Genomic DNA, 24,373 nt, shown 5'->3' on the forward strand with positions numbered 1-24,373 from the left:
CTTGAAAATTATGAATTGGTGGAAGTTGTGAAGTAGGGGAGACACCGTTCCTGCCATGCAGCGGGCTCGGCTTCCACAGAAGGACGAACCAGAGTCTGAGAGAATCCTTTTTTTTTTTTTTTTTTTTAAAGTAGTTAAGCTCATATATTCTATTAGTGAGGATTATATAACAGATTTGAAAGGCCAAGTACTTCCCAAAGGTTTTTTCCCTAAAATGTTCTATAACTAACCCCATGTCTATCCTTCTTTCAACCAAATACTTACAGTACTGACAAATTATAAGGACTTCATAAATTTAACTCTGCTAGATCACAATCTCACAGTGTACAGCAGTTATATTTGGGGGGAACATAAAATTTGACTTTCAGTACTGCTGAGCCTGTGAATTAATGATTTTACTGGATCATTTTTACTATAGTCAATACTATAGTAGAAAAGATTTGGGGATAATGACATTTAATACCATGCAGATTAATATAATTTATTTATATTTTTATTTATTTTTCAGAGAGAGAGAGAGAGAGAGAGAGAGAGAGAGAGAGATAAGAGTGTGAGCAGGGGAGGGGCAGAGAGAGAGGGAGGCACAGAATCCGAAGCAGGCTCCAGCTGCCAGCACAGAGCCCGACATGGGGCTTGAACTCACAAACCGTGAGATCATGACCTGAGCCAAAGTCGGACGCTTAACTGACTGAGCCACCCAGATGCCCAGACTGATATCATTTTTTAAAGAAATACATACACCTAAGGTCTAAAATATATTTCTAATATACAGGTAAAGTTAGAGACACAATAATTTTTATTAAAAACAACTTCCCCAGTGGTGCCTAGGTGGCTCAGTTGGGTAAGTGCCTGGCTCGTGGTTTTTGGCTCAGGTCATGATCTCATGGGTCATGGGACTGAGCCCCACATCAGGCTCTGTGCTGACAGTGCAGAGCCTGCTTGGGGTTCTCTCTTCCTCTCTCTCTGCCCCCCCCCAACCCCCCTGCTGGAGCTCACGCATGTGCTTTCTCTCTCATTCTCTCTTTCTCAAAATAAATAAAGTTAAAAAATTTTTAAAAACAAAATGCAATTTCCTCAGGATCCAAGTCTTGGGATTCGTTTAGTTCCTCGTCACGTGATCCTATGTGCACACTAGGAAATGCCTCAGTTGGGTTTTAATTTCTTTTAATATTTACTTTGGAGAAAAGTTTTAATTTTCGTAATTATATAATAAGGCCATTACTGTGTATACGTATTTGAAGTCAGGCTTTATAACATATGCTTTGTATTTAAACACATGCTCTGTGTTTAAAAGCAATGAAAGTAGTAGAAATCGGCAGTAAGCACAATGACGTTCTCTCAGATATGCCTCCCTCACAGGGAGGCAGATTCACACAAACCCTCTGGGACTCTGCTACTCAGAGGGTGGCAGCACGGCTCCTCCTGGGGGCTCACTGGGAAGTTCTTCCCAGCCCTAGTCCAGCCCCTGCAAGTCAAAATCACAGTGTGTCCATTAAGCCCTCTCAGGTCTAAGGCTCAGGAGATTCCTGCGCACGGGACGCCCATGCCTTGCCGTGGACCTCCAGCCCTTGTGGGAACATGGGTCAGGGCAGAGCTGGGTGCCTCTGTCGTCCTTACATTTTTATTATGGGATGGCAGCACATGCCCTGCTGCAGCAACGTGTCTCCATCCAGCATGGCTCCGGCGGCCAGGGGGTCAAGAGGGAATTTGGTTGCACTACCTCAAAGATGGAACAAGTGTTAAACGACGCGCCCATCTCCGTTTGATCACGTTTCCTTGAGTGTTTTGGGGGAGCATCATCCCCACTCCAGACACAAAAAGTCTGAAAATAAAGTTTTATGAATAAAAGTAAACAGTATCCAATTTCCTTCTAAATACTAATTAACAAATATTACAGATGGCATCACAAGGTAGACTATCTGATGAGGCCTCACATAGCACCGGCTGTACTAGAGGCTACAGACTGAGAAAAAGATAAGCACTTATTTCTTAAAATAAGTGTAAAAGTAGCACTTACACTTGTGTGAAAAAAAAAAGTGCAATGTAAAACACTAAAAATGGAATAATAAGCTCACATAATATTAACATTTCCTTAGGGAGGATTGAAACAGTAAATCTGGAGCAGAGAATAATTTATAAAAATTAAGGCGCTGAAGCAACTGTTATCTAGGTTTTTAAAACCTGAAAGGAAAAAGTCCGTAAAACAGAAGTCATTTGTCTCTATGTCAAAATTAGTTTAGCTTCAGGGGCGCCTGGGTGGTTCACAGGGGGTTAAGCATCTGACTCTTGATTGTGGCTCAGGTCATGATCTCACTATCCGTGAGATCAAGCCCTATGTTGGGCTCTGTGTGGACAGCGTGGAGCCTGCTTGGGATTCTCTCTCTCCCTCTCTCTCTCTGCCTCTCTCCAGCTTGCACATGTACTCGTGCACACATGCACTCTCTCTTTCAAAATAAATAAACTTAAAAAATAAATACATAAGAAGAAAAAAAAACTACAGGTATCTAACTATATATACAAATCCTCTCATCTTCTTACTTATCTTTAATTTCTGCCCAAGCATATATATTTCATGCAATGTAAGTTTACAAAACAGGTAAATGCTTAAAAATATCATTGAAGACATTTTTAAAAGAAAAAAATTTTAAAAAAATCAAAAGCAAGCTCCTATAGGGTATCTAAAACGTGATTTAATTTATGCATCTGCACCTTCAGGGTCATTTAGAAAATGGCCCATCAGATGCAAAACAAAGTCAAGCTGGGAATCTGAGGTGTAGTGATACAGCATGTGCTGAAGATACTTTGAGTTAATACATGAATGAAGAAAGAGAGCAGCTCTAAAATGAAAACAGCAGACGCAGAAGGTACTTGTAGACAATGAGGAGAGTGTTCTTCCAGACTGAAAGAGCCCATGACTATCCACAGTGCTGCTTCTTTATTTTCCCATGAATTGTCTACTCATCCTAGGGTCCTACCCTTGATGGCTCTAATCTCAAGGACGCATCTGACCAGCTTCTGCACTCCCAAACACTTTTAAAGCCTTTTTTGAACAACCGTCAATCCATCAATTGTTAATAGTTAAAATGATATATTCCCTTTTAACCTCCCACTATCATGGACACCAACAGTTGTGTTTGAGGTTAGCCGCCAGCAACGGTCCACGGGCTCCCTCTCCCTGTGCTGGTGTTACACGTCCCGCACCACTATCGCTACAGAGGCCCTTTCATCTCCCTCTTGGTGTGCGAACATGGCCAGCCACTTTCGTCCTCCATCACACACATTATTGTCACATCAACCTCCGATCCTCACATCACTTCCATACTCAAGTCATTAACAGCACCGCACTCTACAGGGGACGATGACACAATCCTTATCTCCAGGCGTCTGAGTTCTAGGCTCCTAAGTCCTATCTTCCCCTTGATCTCCAAAGACACCTCAAACACAATAAAACAAACTCAATATCCACTGCATCCAAACTCCCCTACAGCTGCTCTGCCTGTAATCCATTCTAGTGGATATCACCACTCAACAGACCAACCCGCATGCCCCGTAAGCATCATATTCTGGCCATGACACCCCTGAAACATCTATCCTGACAATCACTCCCGCCTCCCCATCGGGCAGTCTTCCATTTCCTCATGCTCCAAAGTTAACCAGTCACTAAAGCCCACTGCCTTGACCACTCTAATTCCTCCCATCTGGACCCTTCTGCCCATCCTCCCCTTTCCATCTCCAAGGCTGCTCTTATATTCTCCCTTCCCTTCTGCCGAGCCACCCAACACATTTCTCCGAGTTGGACTAAGTCACCAATTACTCCACACAGCCCTCCTTGATTCATCCATTTTATGACTATCGAACAGTTCTTATTTGTTTACTCAATACAACGATGTCAAGTATCACATGACAATTTTTTACTCTTTTCTCTAAAATAACTTGTAGAAGAAAATAGTAAATACACCCCCAAATTATAAACCGTTTAACATTGCCTCCAAGTGCTTTTAGCTAAACTACAGGAGGAATTTCTTAAAACCCAAGTGTCTTCTCCCTTTTGTAAAATGTTCATTATGTGGCTCCAAATAGGAATAAATTTCACATAATCTATACTATTCCAGTAATCCACATGATGTGTGATACAACGATACCCAAAAAGTATATTTAAGAACACACTTTATGCATCCCACACAGATATCACTTCAACTAGTCTCTGGCTGATGATAAATCCTCATGGACTGGGTTGATTTTAGTTTTCTCTAGAATCTCCCAACAAGGTTATACCTCCGAGTGAAAAGGACTGACTTCTCAGGGATGTAGATCTTTGCAGTCCTCCGTATACTTAGCATGGAGCTACTTAATGAGTTAATTACATAAAAAATTTCTTAAGTGACAAATAGCTCTACTTGGGTAGAGCTTTGGGTTTTGTCCAAAACAAAACTCTGGAGTCTTCCTTAAATCTCCTGCTCCTAGTAAAGAGCACCACACCCTGCTTAAAACCCCAAATCTAAGAGTACTTTCTTGATTCCTCTTTCCCTCACGCCCTAGGCGTAACCCATCAACAAATCTAGTTCGAAATTATATCTCAAATCCACCCATCCCTTTATCTCCAGCTCTGAAGTCTGAGCCACCATTACTTCTTCCCTGAATTACTAAAAGAACGCCCCCTACCTGTGAGACTGTTTCCACTCTTGTATCTTGCCACCTCCTACACGTCTCCACCAGATTCATTTTTTTAAGCCACACAAATCAAGTTAGGTTACATCCAGTTCACGACCCTCTAACATAGCTTCCCTATGTCCTCATCACAAAAGCCACTCACCTGACCATCACTTACATCGTGTGATGTGGCCTCCACCCTCTGCCCCTCCCCCATGACATTCCAGTCTCACTGACCTTGCTGTTTCTTGTTATTCTTTCAACACGCCAAGCTGGCTCAGAACTTTCACACTCGCAGTTCCTTCTGAACGGAAGGCTCTCCTGTCAGACCATCCTAAATTTGACGCTCTCTTACATTCAGATTTCACTGCGAATGCTCTCCCTTCATGGGAAACTTCCCTGACCCCCATATCTGAAAGCAATTTTCTCAGTAATCCTAGTGATTCTCGTATCATCCTAATTATTGCTTTTCATAGCTCCTCTCACATTGTACGACATTCTCCGTTCATTTTTGCGTTTTCACGTCACCTCTCCCCTTCTGAATGTAAGCTCCATGACAGCTGTACCCCTGGCCACTAGAACTGTGCCCAGTACATAGTCGGCACTCAAATATTTGCTGGATGAATGAATATTCGAATGTTTTCCAGGGTGGTTTACATCCTTCTCTGAACTTGTTTTCATACTTCTGATTACTTTCCGATTTCATGACCACCCTAAATTATATTAATTTTTTAGAAAATAAAAGCCACTGACCCCAACGTGGAGACATATACAAACTTAAAGGCCCACCTTCTTCACTGTATCATGGAAATCTTTGGTATCCACTCTGACTGTAATTATTAAGCTCAGAGAGGCCCCTCCAGAAAACCCTTGCAGCAACTGCAGAGACAGGTACTGCTCTCACTAGTTTTGTCCCCTCCTCTGATGGTACAACAATTGAACTTTTGTGAAGCTCAGTACAGCGCAGACCAAACCAAGGAGGGACAGACAGTGAAGCATAGAATTATTATGCTTTATTATCAAGGTGATATGACCTGCAGGTCATTCCATTTATTAGACTTCCTTCTCCTTGAAGAAATACACAGGATTCTGGCAAACCATTCTGCACGGAGCCATGGATGGTTGTATCCTGTTGCCTCTAAATTCGTGACAAACTGATTTTATGGTGACTAGTTCATATATTTTAGGAAAGGAAATATTTGGTAAAACCCAGGACCAACTCCTTCCCTTTAAATTTTTCTTTAAATTAAAAAAAATGTTTTATATTGTTTACTAATTTTTGAGAGACAGAGAGACAGAGAGAGAGAGAGAGAGAGCGCGTGAGCGAGCATGAGATGGGGACGGGCAGAGGGGGGGGACAGAGGATCTGGAGCGGCTCTGTGCTGACAGCCCCATGTGGGGCTCGAACTCACTAACTGTAAGAGCATGACCTGAGCTGAAGCCGGATGCTTAACCAACTGAGCTGCCCAGGCGCCCCTCTTTCCCTTTTAAATGAATTAAGCAAAACATAGTAACTTTTTAATACCCAGAAATTGCCAGTATTCTTCATAAACCTATAAATATGATATTGAAATGCCCTGCAAGGACATCCATGCATTTTTTAAAGTGTTGATGTCATTATGTTTGGAACTCATGCTCAGAATTTACTCCCAAAGCATGGAAATGGGAGACCCGTGTTTTCTCCTTACGTTCTGGCCAGAATACTATTCTTTCTCCCCCCCCCCCCCCCCCCACTGCACATGTAAGCTTTACAAAGTGCCCAGAAGAATGGGCCTAAAAAGAAGGCTTTAACCAGAACTAACTATTCATCTTCCCACAAAAGAACACCAAGAACCAAGTCTAAATTACCAGGTCACCCATCGTTACTGGATTCTTATCTTCATTGGGCTCTGCAAAATTCATCCACGCCCTGCACAACCCTCCCTCCCAAATCCCTCTACCATGCCTTCTAGAACTCATGGGTCTGTCATCACCAGAGTCCTCTCTGCCATCATTGTCCCCTCCTCACCTTTGTGTCTTAACTGAAACCTGGTACTCCCTGGCTACTCTGTCCCTTGACGTCCTGTCAAGTAGAGATGGCTTCATCTCCCACACTCCACAAACCTGAGGGTGGGGCCGGTGTCCCCTGTGTTCTCGCTGCCACTTTCGATCACTCTTCCTTTTCCCCTTTAAAAAATAAAACCTCGTGGGCATGAAGCACACGCGATGAGACTGCGCGCCTGCTGCACAGAGTTGTGTCTTCCCCATTCGCCGCTCTGTCCTTCCCGACACAGGGGGCCCGTCTATCACAGCAACACTCTCCTGTGTGACCCTCCGGCTCTGGGCCCCTCTCTTCCTATCAAATGTACCGGGAAACTCCCACCCCTGGTCAAACCCAGCTCCCTCCACCCCCACTGCACCTGCACCGCGGCTGGAGGGGGCACACGACTGTTGGCGGGCTGCCCTGCAAATTTATAACCGCTAGCCTCAAGTAAGCTGTGGGCACTAGTGGGGACCCTAATCTGCTTCCCTGGTTAATGCACCTGCCCCTCTCTGAGATGAATTTACATTCTCCCTCTCCCCCTCCTCAGTATTTCACACCTCTTTTTCCCCTCAGAGTCAGAGGACGACTTTGCTGTCTGTACGTCTCTGAGAAAAACGAAACAATCGTGCTCCTCTCTCCTCACTTTGTTCCTGCAAATCACGCGTTTTCTTACATTAACTGCTTTCTCACTTCTTACTAGATCATTGTCATTAAACGTGCTGTCGTATCTGTCATAGATTTAAAGCCCCTCTGGACTCTATGTCTCCCTAAAACAAACGCCCCATTCTCCAGTTCCACGTCGTCGCAAACATCTCAGAAGTCTCCCCACCTCCATAACCTGTACTATCATTCTTGTGGCATTGCAGGTTGGGAAGCCTAGAATCATCTTCGTGCATTTTCATCCTTCCCCTGTCAGCAGATACCGTAGGTTCTTTCAGCAAAATGGTGCATACCCACCTCTTCCTTGCCGTTTTCCCACCAGCCCCCAGTCCAGTCTCTCTTGGCCCTGTGTCTCAGTAACTGAACCAGTTCTCCGGCGAGCCTCCGGACTGCAGTATCTCCCCTGCTAACCCCACCACCCCAGTCTGCCCATCACTGACTTCGCCAGGCTCTGCTCATAAAACTGCAGTGGTTTCTGATAGTTCCTATTACCAGGCTTAAGCTCCTTGTTTGAAGCTGCCGGTCCCAGGCCGCCTGGTCCCAGGCCACCTCCCCATCTTTATTTCCTATAACCTGTCAATATAAAACCTCGTTCTCTTAGACCAGCGTCCCACATGCCTTACATGAGGCATGCGGCCTCATTTCTAGGTTGCATTCTTTTGTCCACATTGTTCTCCTTCCTAGAATCCATCACCATGCATGTTCTAAATCGTTCCGCCTCTACCTCCTCCACACCCTTCCCTGCAACTCCGGGCCACACTTCTCTGGCCCTAAACTGCTAGAAGTATTCCAAGTCTCCATTGCTATTAACGACTTAATTGGATACAGCAGTATTCCATCACTAATTCTTTCATATGCAATATAAACTTGAATATAGGTTGAGCTTTTTCCTTCAAACTTCTTTCTCAGAAAAGGGAAATCCCCTAATACTGACTTCTTATAAGATCTTGAATATTGCAGGTGATTTATTTTGAAAAACACGAAAGTAGAAGATACATTAACCTTAAATGACCTCAACCAATTCTACTTTTGGATTACATAGAGGCCATCTGACAGAATCTGTTAACAACAACAACAACAACAAAAGGTAAAGAAATTTAATCAGCTACAGTAATTATTCCTGAGGGAATGCTCTCAAAATTGGAAAGTGCTAGATCTTGTAAACAGCCTATTTAGAATCACTTTAAAAATCAATGCCATTAATCTCCACACCGTAAAGATCATAAATATACACCTAATTAAAAATGCAACTGTCCCAGTTTTATGTCAAAAGACACAGAGTTTTGAACAAAACTTCTTGTGCTAACTTAAATTCAAAATCTGCTACATCTCAAACAATTTAGACAGTAGGGAAGAGAGTGTGCTGAAGAATAGGGTGTTATAGGACTTGGAAGGTAGCCCGTAAGAGGACAATGACAGCGACAGTGATGCATTTAAAACATTTGAGGAAAAGAAACAAAACAAACAAAAAACCAAAAACCCAGCTTTGTGAAATGAAGAGTGGCAAAAATAATCTAAATTGCTGTATTACTTAATATAATGTGATTTTAAGTATGTCTAACTAGATATTTGGCCACTAACTACATCTATCTCCCTGAAAGTTTACGTACACTAAGATAGGCTAAATACTTTTTTTCCTGGAAGGCAGTGAGGTAGGGTCAGGGGTGAGGGCAGAGCCACAAGACAATGAAAACGAGTTAGGGAACATGCTGTCTAACGTGATGACGTAGATGAGAACACGTGACATGGTTACTCCTAGGCTTCTTAATGACCAACTGCGTGGAGCTCAGTTCTCCAATTCTCAAATTTAAGGGCCAGACTAAATGGTATCTACCTAAGACTCTCTGCAGTTCTAAAATTTTATTTCTATTGTTTCCTACTATAATCTCTTCTAATGATTCAGCAGTATTGGTAATTACAAAGAGAAATTTGTACTTCTGCTATTTTAGAGGCTATTGTAAATTTCTTACCCTCTATTATCATTTAATAGGAGTTGGAAACTTAATACAATTCAAAAACGTCAGTCCTGCTGTACTGCCCTCATGAGACCTCACAAATCCTTGATATTCCAAACCACATTACCAATCTCTCCATCTTAGAATGACATCATGTTCATTCAGCTCTTTTCTTTCTTTTTCTCATTCAGCTCTTTTTTCCCCCCTCTAGAGGAACCTGGAGCTAGAAGAAAGTTCCATGCTGGTCTGGGGCAGGGCTGAGACCCAAGCCCAGGCTTTACCCTTTGTTAATCCTGGTTGCAAGCCATGGCACCAAACTCTCTGGGCATGCCACCCATGATTAAGGTAGTTAGGAATCATACTTCCAACTCTACAACCCTTCGTCTAGGTTTTATGCAGCAATGTGCAAAAGTTATGGACTGTATTAGTATAGTTTTCTTGTTTGTTTTTTAATTTTTTTAATGTTTATTTATTTTTGAGAGAGAAAGAGAGAGAGAGAGAGAGAGAGACAGAGAGAGAGAGCACGCGCACAAGTGGAGGAGGGGCAGAAAGAGAGGGGGAGACACAGATTCCGATGCAGGTTCCAGGCTCTGAGCTGTTAGCACAGAGCCGGACACGGGGCTCCAACTCAGGAGCCTTGAGATCATGACCTGAGCCGCAGTCAGACGCTCAACCAACTGAGCCATCCAGGCGCCCCTAATTTTCTTGTTATTTTAGTGTAATTTCTGACTTCATTTCACAGGTGAAGCACCCAATGACCCATCCACACCGATGTTCAACGTAAGCGTTCAACCATCATCGTGCAATCCTCCCGTCTCTGCTAAAGAGATACACATTCTTGCCAGATGAGCTGCGTTTCTAATTAGCACCCTCCTCATGGAACACCACGCTATGGTAAATCAAGCGGAATGGACCTGGTGACGACAGATGCCGATCTCAAGCACACCACTCGTGAAATCATCCATTACGCAGAGGTGACCCAGGCAAGCTGGCACGGACCGCCCTGCTCATGCGACGACAGCACTACCCCGTTCCACGGCATCCAGGAACACAAATGCACGTGTGCACACAACACACACATCATCACATCAGCACCCAACTTTCTGCATTCTGTTTGTGGTTCTAAAAGCTACCAACCTCTGCAAGTGTGTCTCTGCCTCTTCAAGCTCAAACACCACCACCACTCGGAGTCACACGGTGCTAGGCCTCACAGTTGTAAAAAATCAGTACTTACCTTCAATCCTCTTCAAAGCTGAAAGGCACATATCCTTCCTCGGAAACTCAAAGGGATTGTTGCAGGTTCGAATGGTGTCACATTCGCATTTCCCATTGATTATATTGCAGCCAGACACGAGGTTTTCATTGCAGGGTTCAAAACCAAGCAGTTGGTCATCGTCCCAGTTCTCATCTGTAAAACAACGAACAGCCACATAATATTTGCTTGCAGCTTCATTCAAAGGCCTGTTTGAGAGCAAAAATGTGCAAAGATGTCAAGATTAACACCTGATATTGACACCTCAATTTATGAAAAGCGATTTGGCTGCAATTTGACAAACGAATGAAACCCAATATCCTAGTAAGCGAGAAAAAGGAAATACAGCCACACGTGTAGACATTAAATAGCCAGTGTTTTGGGATCAAAAACTACCACCTCTCTTATGTGTTATTTTAAACAAAGATTCCTGGATTTTCCTACTTTCAACAAAATCACAGGAGTCACATTTGTCAACCTATAAAATGAATAAATCTACACACATTTTTTTTTACTCTATCTGGTAGAGACTAGCTATAGGTTTAAAACAGCTCTGCAACTTAACACATCAAGACAGCTAATAACCATCAAAATGAAGACCACCAAAAGAATCGAGAACGGATACCACGGTGGATAGTTCTCCGACGCATTTCAGTTCGGATGCTCATGTCCACCAATGCCCAAAACCAAAGCCAGGGCCACGGTTTAGTGAAAGGCTAGGCTAAGATCAAATCAGTATCCTGGTCATGGAATGGAGTCAAGTATAAGAAACAAAGGAGATCTCGGACCTACTTTCATGGGATTCAGCTCAGACAAATGAAACAAGCATGACAGAATCACAGGCTGACTCAATCTTTAATGCTACTCTTCATAGTTCAAACACCTCTTCTAGGAAACCAGACTCTACGAATCTCTGGGACATTTTATCAGTCCCCCCCCCCCCAACATTATCTTTAATAGATGCTTTATCGTGCCTTGACCGGTACTAACTGTTAAATAGTAAACATGTTTCTGATAACCATATCTGGAGTGAATTTTTAAGTGTTTGAATTTAAGATATCTTAAATATGTTGCAAACTACGGCAGGTATAAAGCCATCTTCAGAAAGTGTTTTCCTAGAAGACAGTGTAAACAAATGGCTATAATTTTTTTACAGCTAAATTTTACTTCTGGTGACATCATTAACTCACTGCATAAGTTAGGCAAAAGGCAGTTCTCCCTCACTGAAATAATCTTCTTGTCAATGAGTCTTTAGAAAGGCATCATTTACAACATAAAGAGCTTCATGGCAATTCTTTGAAAACGGAAAATAGAAAACCTCCTCTCTTCTGATTTCAGATCAGGCTCACTTATTTGATCCACGTCTCAACTCTTAGTAAAAACGATTTTAGAAGTTTCAACAAAAACACCACTTATCTGTTTTAAAATCTGTTTTCCTGTTTAGCCTGTATTTGCGTTTAGAAATAACGTGTAAACACACGAAGGTGCATTCCTATCTTCGAGACAACAGTAAAATTACTAAATTGCCCTGAAAGGAAAACCAGAAAAGAACACAATGAGACAACACGGAAACGTAGGTGATAATTTAGTCTTCAGCTACAGTATAGAACACGTGGCAGTTGAACATGCTATTAGTACCACTCCCCTAATCTAGTTCAGTGACATTTGTCATGAAGACATTTTGGGGACTTTATATTCACATTTGTAACTCCCAGTTAGTTCAACCCTAGGAACTTAAAAACTTATAAGAAATCAAGTAACATCTGACCCACTAGAAAACTACCTCTTCTCTTCTATCTCTCCTTTATTTCTATTTCTCTTTTCCCCCATCATATTCTAAAAAGAAATTTTTATTCCTTTTTTTATAAATATGTACACAGTTCATCTATCACCAACTTGAATGGATTCCAATTTTCCCCCACAGTAAACCCCCTTTCCTCCATTAGAACTAGAATTCCCTGAAGACATCATTGTCCTAAAAGGACTGCAACATCCTCTCTCACCTGTCTCCCAGCCACCATCCTCTTGTCCCTCCATGGCCCCATTCCCCACACCATCACCCCAGACATCTCCCTCAAAAAACAAACCTGCCCCGTGGTTCTCTCTTGCCAACAAGGAAAAGCCCAAACTTCTTATTGCAGAATAAAAGGTTCTCATCATATGGCTTCTACTTCTACAGACTTCTCTTTCACCAAGCCCTCACATATCCCAATGCCTTAGGCACACTGCAATTCTCACTACAAACCCTTCATCACTGCTTCCACACCTTTGCTCATGGAGTATCATCTGCCTAGAACCCTTCCTTTCCCTTCCGCCCATAACTCCTATTCATCCTTGAACACCCAGTTCAACATCACCTTTTTGGAGAAGTCTTCTCCATGCTTCCTCAGGCATGTGCGCCGACCTCTGGTCCCCTATGACGATGGCTTTATGTAAGTCAAACTTCCCCACTAGGTAAGGGTCCTTGTGTGTAGAAGTCAGATCTCATCCAACTTTGAATCCCCTTGACCCCAGAACTTAATACAGTGTTCAATAACTGTATATATAGTACTGTAACATATATATGTGTGCATGTATGAGCGCGCGCACGCGCACACACACACACACACACACACACACACACTATACTATAAATCCAGTCACGTATTTCATGTCATTGGTCTGGTCAATGTTATGGTCCATGTGTTTTCGAGGAAGACCATTTTCCCTGAATGTGGAATCACAATTAAAAAATGGCCGTTGACACTCTTCCTGGCTCCTTACTGATTCCTGCTTTGTTCCCAGGAGAAGCCTGTCGGCAGCAGCAAGAGCCTGCTCGTGAGTGTGCAGAGGGAAGCCTGACCATCTCCTCAAAAATGTTAGGCCACCATGTCCAGTTAGGAAGCACTGGACTCTGAACCCCAAGATGTCTTATATACCTTTATTTTCTTTTCTGAGGAAAGTTTTTCAATTCTATGCCCCCATTCTAATCAATACTTTGTTTTTCTTCTTGGCAAATAGTTCCCTTAGCAACCACTGCTTTATAGGATCAAGTACAACATGCTTTGGAGACAAAGACTTTTATGTTTTTCTATCACAGGACATCATACTTTAAAATAATTTAACGGCCAATCAACAGGGATTCAAAGCAAAGATTTAATGAGGTTTGATTATAGAAATCAAATCTGGGCCCAAGAGTTCTGACAGTGCCTGGCAAATTTGATGTTTTTAAATCTCTCTTATGTACATCCACATATATGACCCAAGGATCAAGGCTCTAATTCTCTGATTCCTGATTTCTCCTTGGACTGGTCAGCAGGTGAAAAAAAGAAGTTAAAAACAGGAGTACTGCCCTTTAAATATTTATTTCAAGTAGTTTTTTTTTTTTTTTCTTTTTTCTGGGTACTCTCCAGGTGACAAGATAGTCTCCTAGCCTGAAAAGATCACTGAGATACCTCTGCAAATGCATCTTTTAGTTTGTAACTCCTGCAAATTACCAAATCAGGATGTTGAATTATTTTTCTAAATAGGAGAGAAATCTAATGATTTCATATATGAATTAAAATTCATGCATGTTCAAATATGTCCAAATACGTTAAGTACTGCAGCAAAGAGACAGGTATATATAACTGCTAATGGGACATCTCCACTTGGATGCTTAGAAGACATCTCAAAATATGATGCTTTACTTCGAGACAACCATTGTATTTCAGGTATTTCTGAAACAGAATTACTTCACGCACTTGTCCCATTTCACCCCCCAGAACAGTAACATGATACGTAAGAAGATGTGTAATGAGTGGCAGGGACATACGCACATGGTGTCATGCTAAGATATCAGCAGCCTGATCACCAGTGCCTTTGCAAATACTGTCACACAGAATAAAGGCAATATTTTTCAACGTTTTTTTTTTTTTTTTTTAATTTATTTTTGGGACAGAGAGAGACAGAGCATGAACGGGGGAGGGGCAGAGAGAGAGGGAGACACAGAATCAGAAACAGGCTCCAGGCTCCGAGCCATCAGCCCAGAGCCTGACGCGGGGCTCGAACTCACGGACCGCGAGATCGTGACCTGGCTGAAGTCGGACGCTTAATCGACTGCGCCACCCAGGCGCCCCATAAAGGCAATATTTTTATACTGCTATGGAAACAGTTTGGACCTCATGTATTACCTGAAAAGGTCTTGGGATCGCCCAGGGGTTGCTGTCTAAAGAGCATGTCTTGCTGATAACACCTGGGCCAAGACAGCATAGGCTCCAAGTCTGAGAGATAACAAAGGACGTCGGGTACCTCTTCTCCTGACGGTTACGCTAAACCATAAACAGACATACCCCTTTAGTGGGATTTAGCCAATATGTAATTGGGAAAAAGGAAAATGAAGTCAATAAAATGCAAAAGTTGCATGGACTCATACCTGATTTTTTTCAGCACATTAATGCTATGAAAAGATCAAGAGCAAGTTTTCTCACAATGAAAGGAAAAGTCTTAGCAATAATGAACACCTTAAGAAAAGGGTGATGATCTTGTTTAAATTTCTTTTTTTGGTACAAGAAATGACTGCTCTAGTGGCTGAACTTTCCATGACATTAAACTACGCAGGCAGGTTACAAATGCAAATGAAAAAACTAGAGACATTTCCCCTGTATTTAAATATCATGATGAAGAAACTACCCTTGGATCTAGGTTTAATTCTGATCAACCTGTTCTCTATTGGAAGTGACTGTCTTCAAGGTCCCAGGCCCTGAAGGAAGCAGGAGGAGCCTGGGAGTATGTAGGGCTGCAAGCAAAGGGTGGGCTGTCCAGGCTCCAGGTGCAAATGCTATGGGGGGCTTACCTGTGTCAGTATTTTTACTTGGACTCTCATTGTCTGTATGTATCTTCTCTGTATACAGTTCCATAGGTTTTTGACTGACCTGCCCTTAACCCGATCTTCCCAACATCCCTCTCGTTTTAGTGTAGTAAATGAATTTGCAGAATGTGTTTAAGAGTGCACACATGGTGCCAAAGCAAAAACACCTGTCCTTCCAAAAGCCACATTCAGTCTTGTCTTGGATTGGTTCTTTCTAGTCTACAAATCATCTTCTAGGATTCTTGATGATGCTTGAAATTCCCTCCTTCCACATTTGACGTAAAACATTTTGGGGCGCCTGAGTGGCTCAGTTGGTTAAGCATCCGACTTCGGCTCCGGCCATGATCTCATAGTTCGTGGGTTTGAGCTCCGCATCAGGCTCTGTGCTCACAGCTCAGAGCCTAGAGCCTGGAGCCTGCTTTGGATTCTGTGATTCTGTGTCTCCCTCTCTCTCTGCCCCTCTCCCACTCACGCTTGCACTCTCTCTCTCTCTCTCTCGAAAATAAACATTAAAAAATAAATTAAAAAAAGATTTTAAATGCAAGGGCTAGTTAGGAGTTTCAATCCTGAGGGTAGGAAAGAGGGCATTGGGGAAGAGGATGTGGAAAACATCCAGAGTATGGAGACATCCAACTTCACATCTGGGAAACAGCAGGTCCAGGAGCTCTAGGAACCAGCCATGGCAACCCTGGCCTGACTAATCCTGGATCCCACCTCTCTGCCCTTCAAAATATCTTTCCATCTGCGTGCTGGTGTCTGAAATTCCACTAATACGGAATAAAATGCTTCAGGTGTGACTGCATTTACTGGACACAGTACTGTGTGTTCACCTAAAATCTCTGACTTCCTGAAGGCAGAGGCATTTGTATATTCAAAGCCTTACCTTTTCTACCTTGTATCAGCTTAGGTTAATGGAGTTTACTTCAAACCAAGATATAGCTGCACCCCATTATGTGGCAATCCACTTACCAGAAATATGCTATACCAGATATTAAAAGGCAAGAAACAAACTCACAGTACACACTCAGAAGCTCACAGTAATGGAATTCTGTTGGCAGAGGAGAAGCTTCTGGGAATATATATCAAATTAATTCTCCAGCTGTTCACATATCCCTGTGGCTACAGTAAGATGCAAATAGCTAATACTGGCATCTCTCTCCATGCCAGCCTAGAAACTCCAGTGTAATGTAAAATTGCTGCTCTTAACTCCCCCAGCTCTGGGCTGGCTGTTATCAGGCATTCAGTTCTGCTCAAGGAGGAATCTAATGCAGGGAGTTTTCATTCTCTCTGCTTCAAGCTTAAGGCGGATGTCCCAAAAGTCAGTGCTTCCCTCTCCCTCTCTTCCTGGTGCTGTAATCAGCACAAAGCAGGAAGGGCAAAATTATGGTTATCGGTAGAAATGATTCATGTCACAAAAATCTGTTTTACAGGCATTTCCACAAAGTGAAACCATGTTAGGCGCATGTAACTGTATACCAGAGTGGACAAACCCGAGATCTAAAACAACGGAAATACTAAATTACGCTCACAAACATTTTTGGAAGACTAGCTTCTTAAACTGATGCAAATCTCTAAATATAGAGCAAACAAACATGACCACTGATTCATATTATGTCCAAGTGAGGAATTCTCTGAAAAACGAACAGGATCCAATTTACAAAGTTAATTTATGATAAGTGTATGTTCCACTGCTGTAATTTTTGTCAGAGACCTTACAATAACAAAAGAGGACCAGAGATGAACTACAGAATGGAAATTCATCCATCCATCCATCCATCCATCCATCCACCAATTATTCGTTCCTCAAACAGATAATGGCATCTATTACACACCAAGAACTAGGCAAGGGGCTACGGATCCAAGATGCTAGGAAGCAGGAGTTTACAGTACAATTTTCTACCATTTCAACCAAAATCATACCAAGCGTATGAATAAAATAATAATTTCCTTTTTGATAGCAGGAAGCTACTTGGAAGAGAGAGAAGTTTAAGAGAAGACAAGTGTCTCTAGAAGCGAGGAATTCGTGCAACAAGAAGGCAGCAGAGCCTAGGGCTACAGAATGCAGTTCCCCTATTTCACAATTCTGCCTAAATTAGGAACTGTCTGAAATTGCGTACAGAAAAACAGACAGCCCAGACATCTGTTCTCCTCATGGAGACTGCCTGACCCAGGAGACCACAGCCCTAGCTCTGTTGTTAGTTTGCAAAGAAACCCTGAACAAGGCATTTAGCCCTCAAGGCTTCAGTGTTTTTCATTACAAAAAAGGGGGTGGAATGGACAATTCATGAAGTCCCTTTAGAGTTCATGCTCATGTTTCCTCGATTCTGCCATCTTGGATGAAATTGTACAATGCTAACAATTTATTGGGAATGCTGTCAGAATCACATGCTTTGAGTAGTCACAATTCAAATTTAAAATAGTTTCTCACTGGGGCGCCTGGGTGGCTCAGTCAGGTAAGTGTCCGACTTGGGCTCAGGTCATGATCTCACGGTTGTTGGGTTGGAGCCCCGCGTCGGGTTCTGCGCTGACAGCTCAGAGCCCGGAGCCTGCTTCAGATTCTGTGTCTCCCTCTCTCTCTGCCCCTCCCCTGCTCGCAATCTGTCTCTATCTTTTAAAAATAAATAAATGTTAAAAAAAATTATTTTTAATGAAATAAAAAATAAATAAAATAGTTTCTCACTTTATCAGACCAGTCTGAGGTTTGGAGAACAGTCACTATGCACAGGAAGGCAAGCCAGGGGCACTTCCTCTACAACAAAGATCACTTTGCAGGACCTTTCGAACACCTCAATCCTAGAGGATGTACTAGCTGGGGTGTCAACACACTAAAACAGGATTGGCCGTGAATTTATAACTGTGGAAGTTCTGTGTGTTCATACAATTGTTTCTACTTCTGAATAGATTTGGAAATTTCTATGATAAAAAGTTGTTTTTTTTTTTTTTAATGGAAGGAGATTACAGGTAAATTAAATAAATACTTCAAATGAAGAACAATAGAAATACTCTGTCAACATTGCTGGGAAATAGCTAAGGCAGTGTTTAAAGGGAAATTTCACAGGAAATAAAGTTAAAAAAAAAAAAAACACAAAACATGAGCAGAGCATTCAACTGAAGATATTAGAAAAAGAGCAACAGGGCAAGTCCAAAGAAACAAGAAAGATGGGCCTAATAAATATATGAGGGAAATCAATGTAACAGAGATAAAAGCAAGTTAAAAACCGGCTCTTCCAAAAAGATTAAGACATCTCAGAAATGGGTTATGATTAACAGTCCCATATAGCATGTCAACTCATTCAAGTACTGTGACATATGAATGTATTTTTTAAGTCAGTTTCTCTTTGATGGTTTTACCAGGAAGTTACTCAAAGTCAGACATTAAATGGTTACATTTTGGAAATTTGTTAAATAATGAAGGTATTTGATTGCTCACGGAAACATTTCCTGAGCTACAATTACTTTGTACCCTATGGTGGAAAACTCCACCCCCTTATATTTCCCCTGCTTTGAGCCTAGATCCCAATATTTTTTAAGGAAAGTCTCAGGCCTTATCACCGAGCCTATGTTTGTGTACAGCTGAACTGACCTTGTATTCAGTCAGATGTTATTACTAAACAACACAGTCTTCTCTGGGCTTGAATATCTATTAAAACATGTAACTCCATGTTTCACCAGCTTCAAAGAATATTGGTTTTCAGTTACCAAATGTGCTCCTGCTTAAAAATGAATACATCTTGGTGGAGGGAAAAATATCTTGCAGAGGTGCTCAACAGTGTCACCTTTCCTTTCTTCATCTAGATACTCTAAAAGCCATCGATGGATTAAGCCAGGTAATCAGCCATCTCTTATGCAGAACATAAGAATAGAACTTCACAGAGTTCCATTCGCCTACAGAGGTGCGTTCATATAGGGATGTTACAGGAATAGCCCCATCAAACTTAAGGATATGGAGTTGGGAAGCAAGGTCTCCAAAATAAAGTCCACCAACTTGCCAGCCAACTCTTGGGCATGGAAGACAAAGTCTGTTTAGATTTGGTCCTAACCCACTTCAACCTCAGCTGTTCCACTCCTCCCACTTCCTCCAACAATGCCTACTGATTACGAGCTCCCTGAACGACCCAGGTTGTTCCCTGACACCGTGGCTGTCTACAAACTATTCTCTCTGCCTAGAAAGCTGCTTCTCTTTACTTGCTTTGGAAGTTTCTATTCAGTAATTAATCCTTTCTCCAAGGCATCAATCCACTCCATAGGGACCGAACTGTTTGTTCCCCTGAAATACTTTCTATTATACACCTATTAAAATTACTTCACTTACGGCAGTATAATGAAATTGCTCATCTAAGCTCCTCCACTAGAAAGTGGGTTCTTTGAAGCAAAAGAAAGATCTAGTTTTAACTCTTCTTTCTTTTTATCATTGGGTGACTATAGGACTTAGCATAGAGCAGCTTAACAAAATAAGTATCTGCAGAGGGAATGAACAGGAATAGGTTAGAAGGCAAGAGCAATAGCAATCTTTCAGTGCCATAGTTTTTTTGGAAAATGAGTTCGGTGGTAGGGGAAGAAAGTCAATTACTCAGAAACATCTTTGGATGCCAATCCTCCTACTTGTAAAATAATAATTCTAACTCAAATGTTCTTTTAACCTCAACATTCTGTTAACCAGAACTTCCACAGATCAATACAGATTTATGACATGTTGAGTGAATGAATATACCTCAACTATGGTTAGGTAAATACATAATAACTTAAATAACAAACTGTATTATCCCCCTCTACTTTCATCTATCATGACCATAATGAGATGTGACACAAATTAATGCTCCTTGCCAGAAAGGTACTTGTGGGTATGAATAATGCACAGTCCCGTTTTATAAATATTGATATATGCTCTAACCTAAAATCTGTTAGTCAAATGACCGAGAGCAAAACAGAAGACTAGATACGGGAATGCCTTTTTTCTTGATTGCACTCATCCAAAAGTGTGAACCACCAGAGTGAAAAGAAGAATGTGACCAGAATCTCAAACAAGAACAACAAATGAACATAGCGCTTTGAAAATAAGCACTTTGAAGAATATAAATTTTTCATTATATTAGCTGAACAGTTAGCAAAGATAATGAAGCATATTTCACACCCCTCAAGATGAATCTTCTGCTAACTAATATTTATGGAGCCACATTTTTATGTGTCAGAGACTAGGCTGGGTGCTTACCACAAGACGAACACATTAAGCTGAGGACAGAGGCTGAGCAACCTAGGCCTGAACTCTAAGTAGGCTACCATCAAGAGGTGAGAGGAGGAATGGAAGGAGTAAGGAAGTGAGCTGGTCAAAGGGTTGGGCAAAATTTCAAGTCTGAGTGAGTTCAGAACACCTGAACATCAAGGAAAAGGAAGGAGGGAACACTTCTATTTTTCCCATCTCATTCTGGGTGAAGCCCAACTCTAGTGAATATGGCCCAGAGGCCTACTGCTGACATCACTACCCCAGGGGCAAGAAGAGATGACATCGTTGTTGTTTTTTTTTTTTTTAACATTTATTTATTTTGAGAGAGACTGAGGAAGACAGAGTGCATGAGCAGGGCAGAGGCAGACAGCGAGAGGGAGAGGGAGAGAGGGAAAGGGGGAGAGGGAGAGAGGGAGAGGGAGAGATGGAGGAGGGCCTCTTGTCTCTCTCTCTCTCTTGTCTGCGCTTGCTCTCTTTCTCTCTTTCTCTCTCCTTTCTCTCTCTCTCTCTCTCTCTCTTCTTTCTCCTCCCTCCTCCGGCTCTTCACTTCCTCCCCTATCCCGATGCAGGCTTTAAACCTCATGAACCCTGACATCATGCCTGAGCTGACGCTTTAACCAACTGAGCCGCAGGGCCCATTCTCACCCTCTGACATTCCTTCCCCAACAGAATGGAGTTGCAAGAGCACTCGGAAACATCACAGGATAGAAAATCTAACAATATAACACTGTCATCCGAAACAAGGGTTTTTTTGCTAAGGCAACAATGCCTTCACATACAGCAATATTCCTGAGGTGCAAATGATGATCTCTAAAAGGTGTAATGATCTGTAAGCAGCATTAAGGAATCTTTTCAGGATAATAATTTTGTGAAATCAGTTAGCAATCACTTTGTAAAGGAATGTTTTTACAAATCAACTTGAGCACTGCTGTGGAACTTTACCTTAATATTTACCCGAATTCTTGAAAGTAAACCAAGTGAAAGATGATAGGAAGCAGGAGAATGGTCAAGATTAATTCCAACGATTGTATTTCTGACCCTTACCACTAACTCTAGTACCGTTAGAAGGAATATCATCCCTAAATAATGTGGCTAAAACCCCAAACCTTTAAGCTCTTTCTTTAGGCAAGTTTATCTCTGTATTTGATCTCATTTATCCCTAACACATGCCATGAATCTCCTGCTACTTGGTCCTAGCAACAAAGCACAATTTGCCAGCAACAGTCAGTGAACACCATTTTGTGTGCATGGTTTACAATTTCCTACTGTGAGCTAGTCTCATCATAAGTGAATGTTTGATGTATATGTGTCTAAATCTTTTTTTAAAAAAATTTTTTTTTAAGTTTATTTTGAGAGAGACAGAGACAGCATGAGTGCGGGAGAGGCAGTGAAAGAGAGAGACAGAGAATCCCAAGCGGGCTCCGTGTTGCCAGCACAGAGCCTGATGCGGGGATTGAACTCATGAAACCAGGAGATCCTGACCTGAGCCGAAGAGTCAGACGCTTAATCAACTGAGCCACCCAGGCGCCCCTGAATCTTTTTTTTCTTAAAACATCGTAAGAATCCACATTGCTACAAGATGTGTACATGGGAAGTAATGCTATAAACGAGAAATGAAAAATAAGAGAGACAACTGTGGACTCTAAGAAACCTCATGCAACATGGGGCTTGTCTGATACACTGATTCCTGAAGGCACCAAGTCCTTAAAATTCATCCTAGAACTCTCTACCTAAAAGCAAATGTAGATGAGGAGACAATGAAAAGCAGGACTTTGCCTTAGGGTAGGTCAGGAACTGAACATCGATATTTTACAGAGCAATCATTTAATTCCCTAAGATTTGTGTGAAATAGACCATATGAAGTCAATATAACAAGACCACAGAAAGATGAAGAAACTTTAAAAATATGTTTGAAAACATACTTCACTTCTCATAAAACTGGAGTTTGCTTGGTGTAGTAAATTGAACCTCTATGCCTAACCGAGTCACTGGGTACTTGGGTTTGGGAATCGCGGGTGACAACAGTACTGATTATCAACACTACCCCAAAATTTTCACGGTGTTCCCACCTGCCATAGCCTCAAGTTCAAACACTCAACACTGATAAACCAGAGCCTGCCGCCCAGCCTCTGCTAACCTCCAGGTTACTTCTCTCTGTGCAGACAGCACCCCTTCCTTCCCAGGCCAAGGAAGCTTGGGGCCTAGGCACTAGTACCTGGGACACCCCTCTCCCTGCTACGTGGCATGGCTCACATCCCCTGGTCCCTCGGGTCTGTGATCACACCCAATTGCTTGGCAAGACTTCCACGAGCACTCTGTTTAAAAGTGCAAACCAAACACCGTCACGCAGTCTCTGTTCACAGCACAGCACTTACCTTCTCGTGGCATGGTGTATATTTTATTACTAATTTTACTCATGTTGTCTCCCTATATCAGAAAGCTCCAGGCTGGTGAGTATTAATCTATCTTGTTCACATTTGTATCTTCTGCACACCCGGAACTAGGGCTTAGCACCACGGTAGGGCCCTCCACAAATATTTCCTGAATCAGGTCAATTCTCTCTGTACACTTTGGATGTTCACTTCAGTAGGACTCTGAGGACTGTATGTCCTCTGAGGTGGCACCACCTTTCCTTTTCCCCCGTCACCTGGAATCTGCTGTTCTTACTATGCCCAACTAATGTCTTCTCCTCAAAGAAGTTTACTTAATTTCTTCTCCCACCTACAACCCTCACTCATCCCAAGACATTGTAGCTGTTTGCTTACAGCTAGATTCTGAGCTTCTTGGGGGCAGGAACTGTGCCTCCCACATTTCTACAGCCACTCCCTGTTGAGATGAGTGGACAGCACCCAGCAGAACCCAATCTCCACTTGCTGAATGGAGAAATGAATGGGAAATGGAGCAGGTGACCACTATGAGGAGACATTCTCTATTCACGTATCACGTGAAAAAAGAGCAGCTTTGAAGACACTCTGTGGGCATCTAAGATTTAGGCTAAGTGTGTCAATACTCTAGCATGTAGGGTTAACATTTATATTTCATATCTTTCTGGAATACCTGAGGTACTAAAAAAAAAAATAAGCCGTACAATTAATTCATGCCTATCAGGGACTTAGGAAAGCCAGGTACATTTTGGGTATTTTAAAACATTTCAGTGTCAAAGAAAAAGGTTGATATATTTCTAAATTTTAAAGCAAAACATATGTACACATAAACACACACAGAGGATTATTTGCTTCCAAAAGGAAACACAAACCCATGTGAATCACCCAGTGCTTTTTCTAACATGCTACAGCAGTATGTATTCCCATATGCGTAAGGGAGGTGGAATCATGATTCTGCAATGTTATTCTATTTAAAGTCTTACAGTGTTGGGGCACCTGGGTGGGCTCAGTCGTTAAGCGTCCGACTTTGGCTCAGGTCATGATCTCGCGGTCGGTGAGTTTGAGCCCCGGGTCGGCTCTGTGCTGACAGCTCAGAGCCTGGAGCCTGTTTCAGATTCCTGTGTCTCCCTCTCTCTGCCCTCCCCTGTTTATTGCTTTGTCTCTGTCTCAAAAATAAATGTTAAAAAAATAAAATAAAAAAAAATAAAGTCTTTACAGTGTTAAGTCATGAGAGCTGCTCCAAATGAGCAGTCTGTGGAAATACGTCTACCTTAACTCCTCCCTGAAAGGTTAAAAATTATTGCCTATCAACTTCAATAGAGGTTTCAAACACTAACAGTTTGGGAGATATAAAAGGAAAAATGCCAAGGGCAGGCAATTCCCAAAGGATGCTCTGATGA

The 24,373-nt window shown here is 42.1% G+C and overlaps 1 protein-coding gene across 1 annotated transcript in view; it reads right to left on the reverse strand.

The window, feature by feature from the left end:
- CRIM1 (cysteine rich transmembrane BMP regulator 1) overlaps window positions 1–24,373 on the reverse strand; it is a 192,260-nt gene that overhangs the window by 140,732 nt on the left and 27,155 nt on the right. Inside the window, exon 2 of the mRNA XM_030311318.1 lies at window positions 10,523–10,696. Within this exon, the coding sequence (XP_030167178.1) occupies window positions 10,523–10,696 (174 nt within the window). The remainder of the gene's footprint in view (window positions 1–10,522; window positions 10,697–24,373) is intronic.

The sequence above is a fragment of the Lynx canadensis genome, chromosome A3, assembly GCF_007474595.2.
Source record: "Lynx canadensis isolate LIC74 chromosome A3, mLynCan4.pri.v2, whole genome shotgun sequence".
NCBI classification, from domain to species: domain Eukaryota; kingdom Metazoa; phylum Chordata; class Mammalia; order Carnivora; family Felidae; genus Lynx; species Lynx canadensis.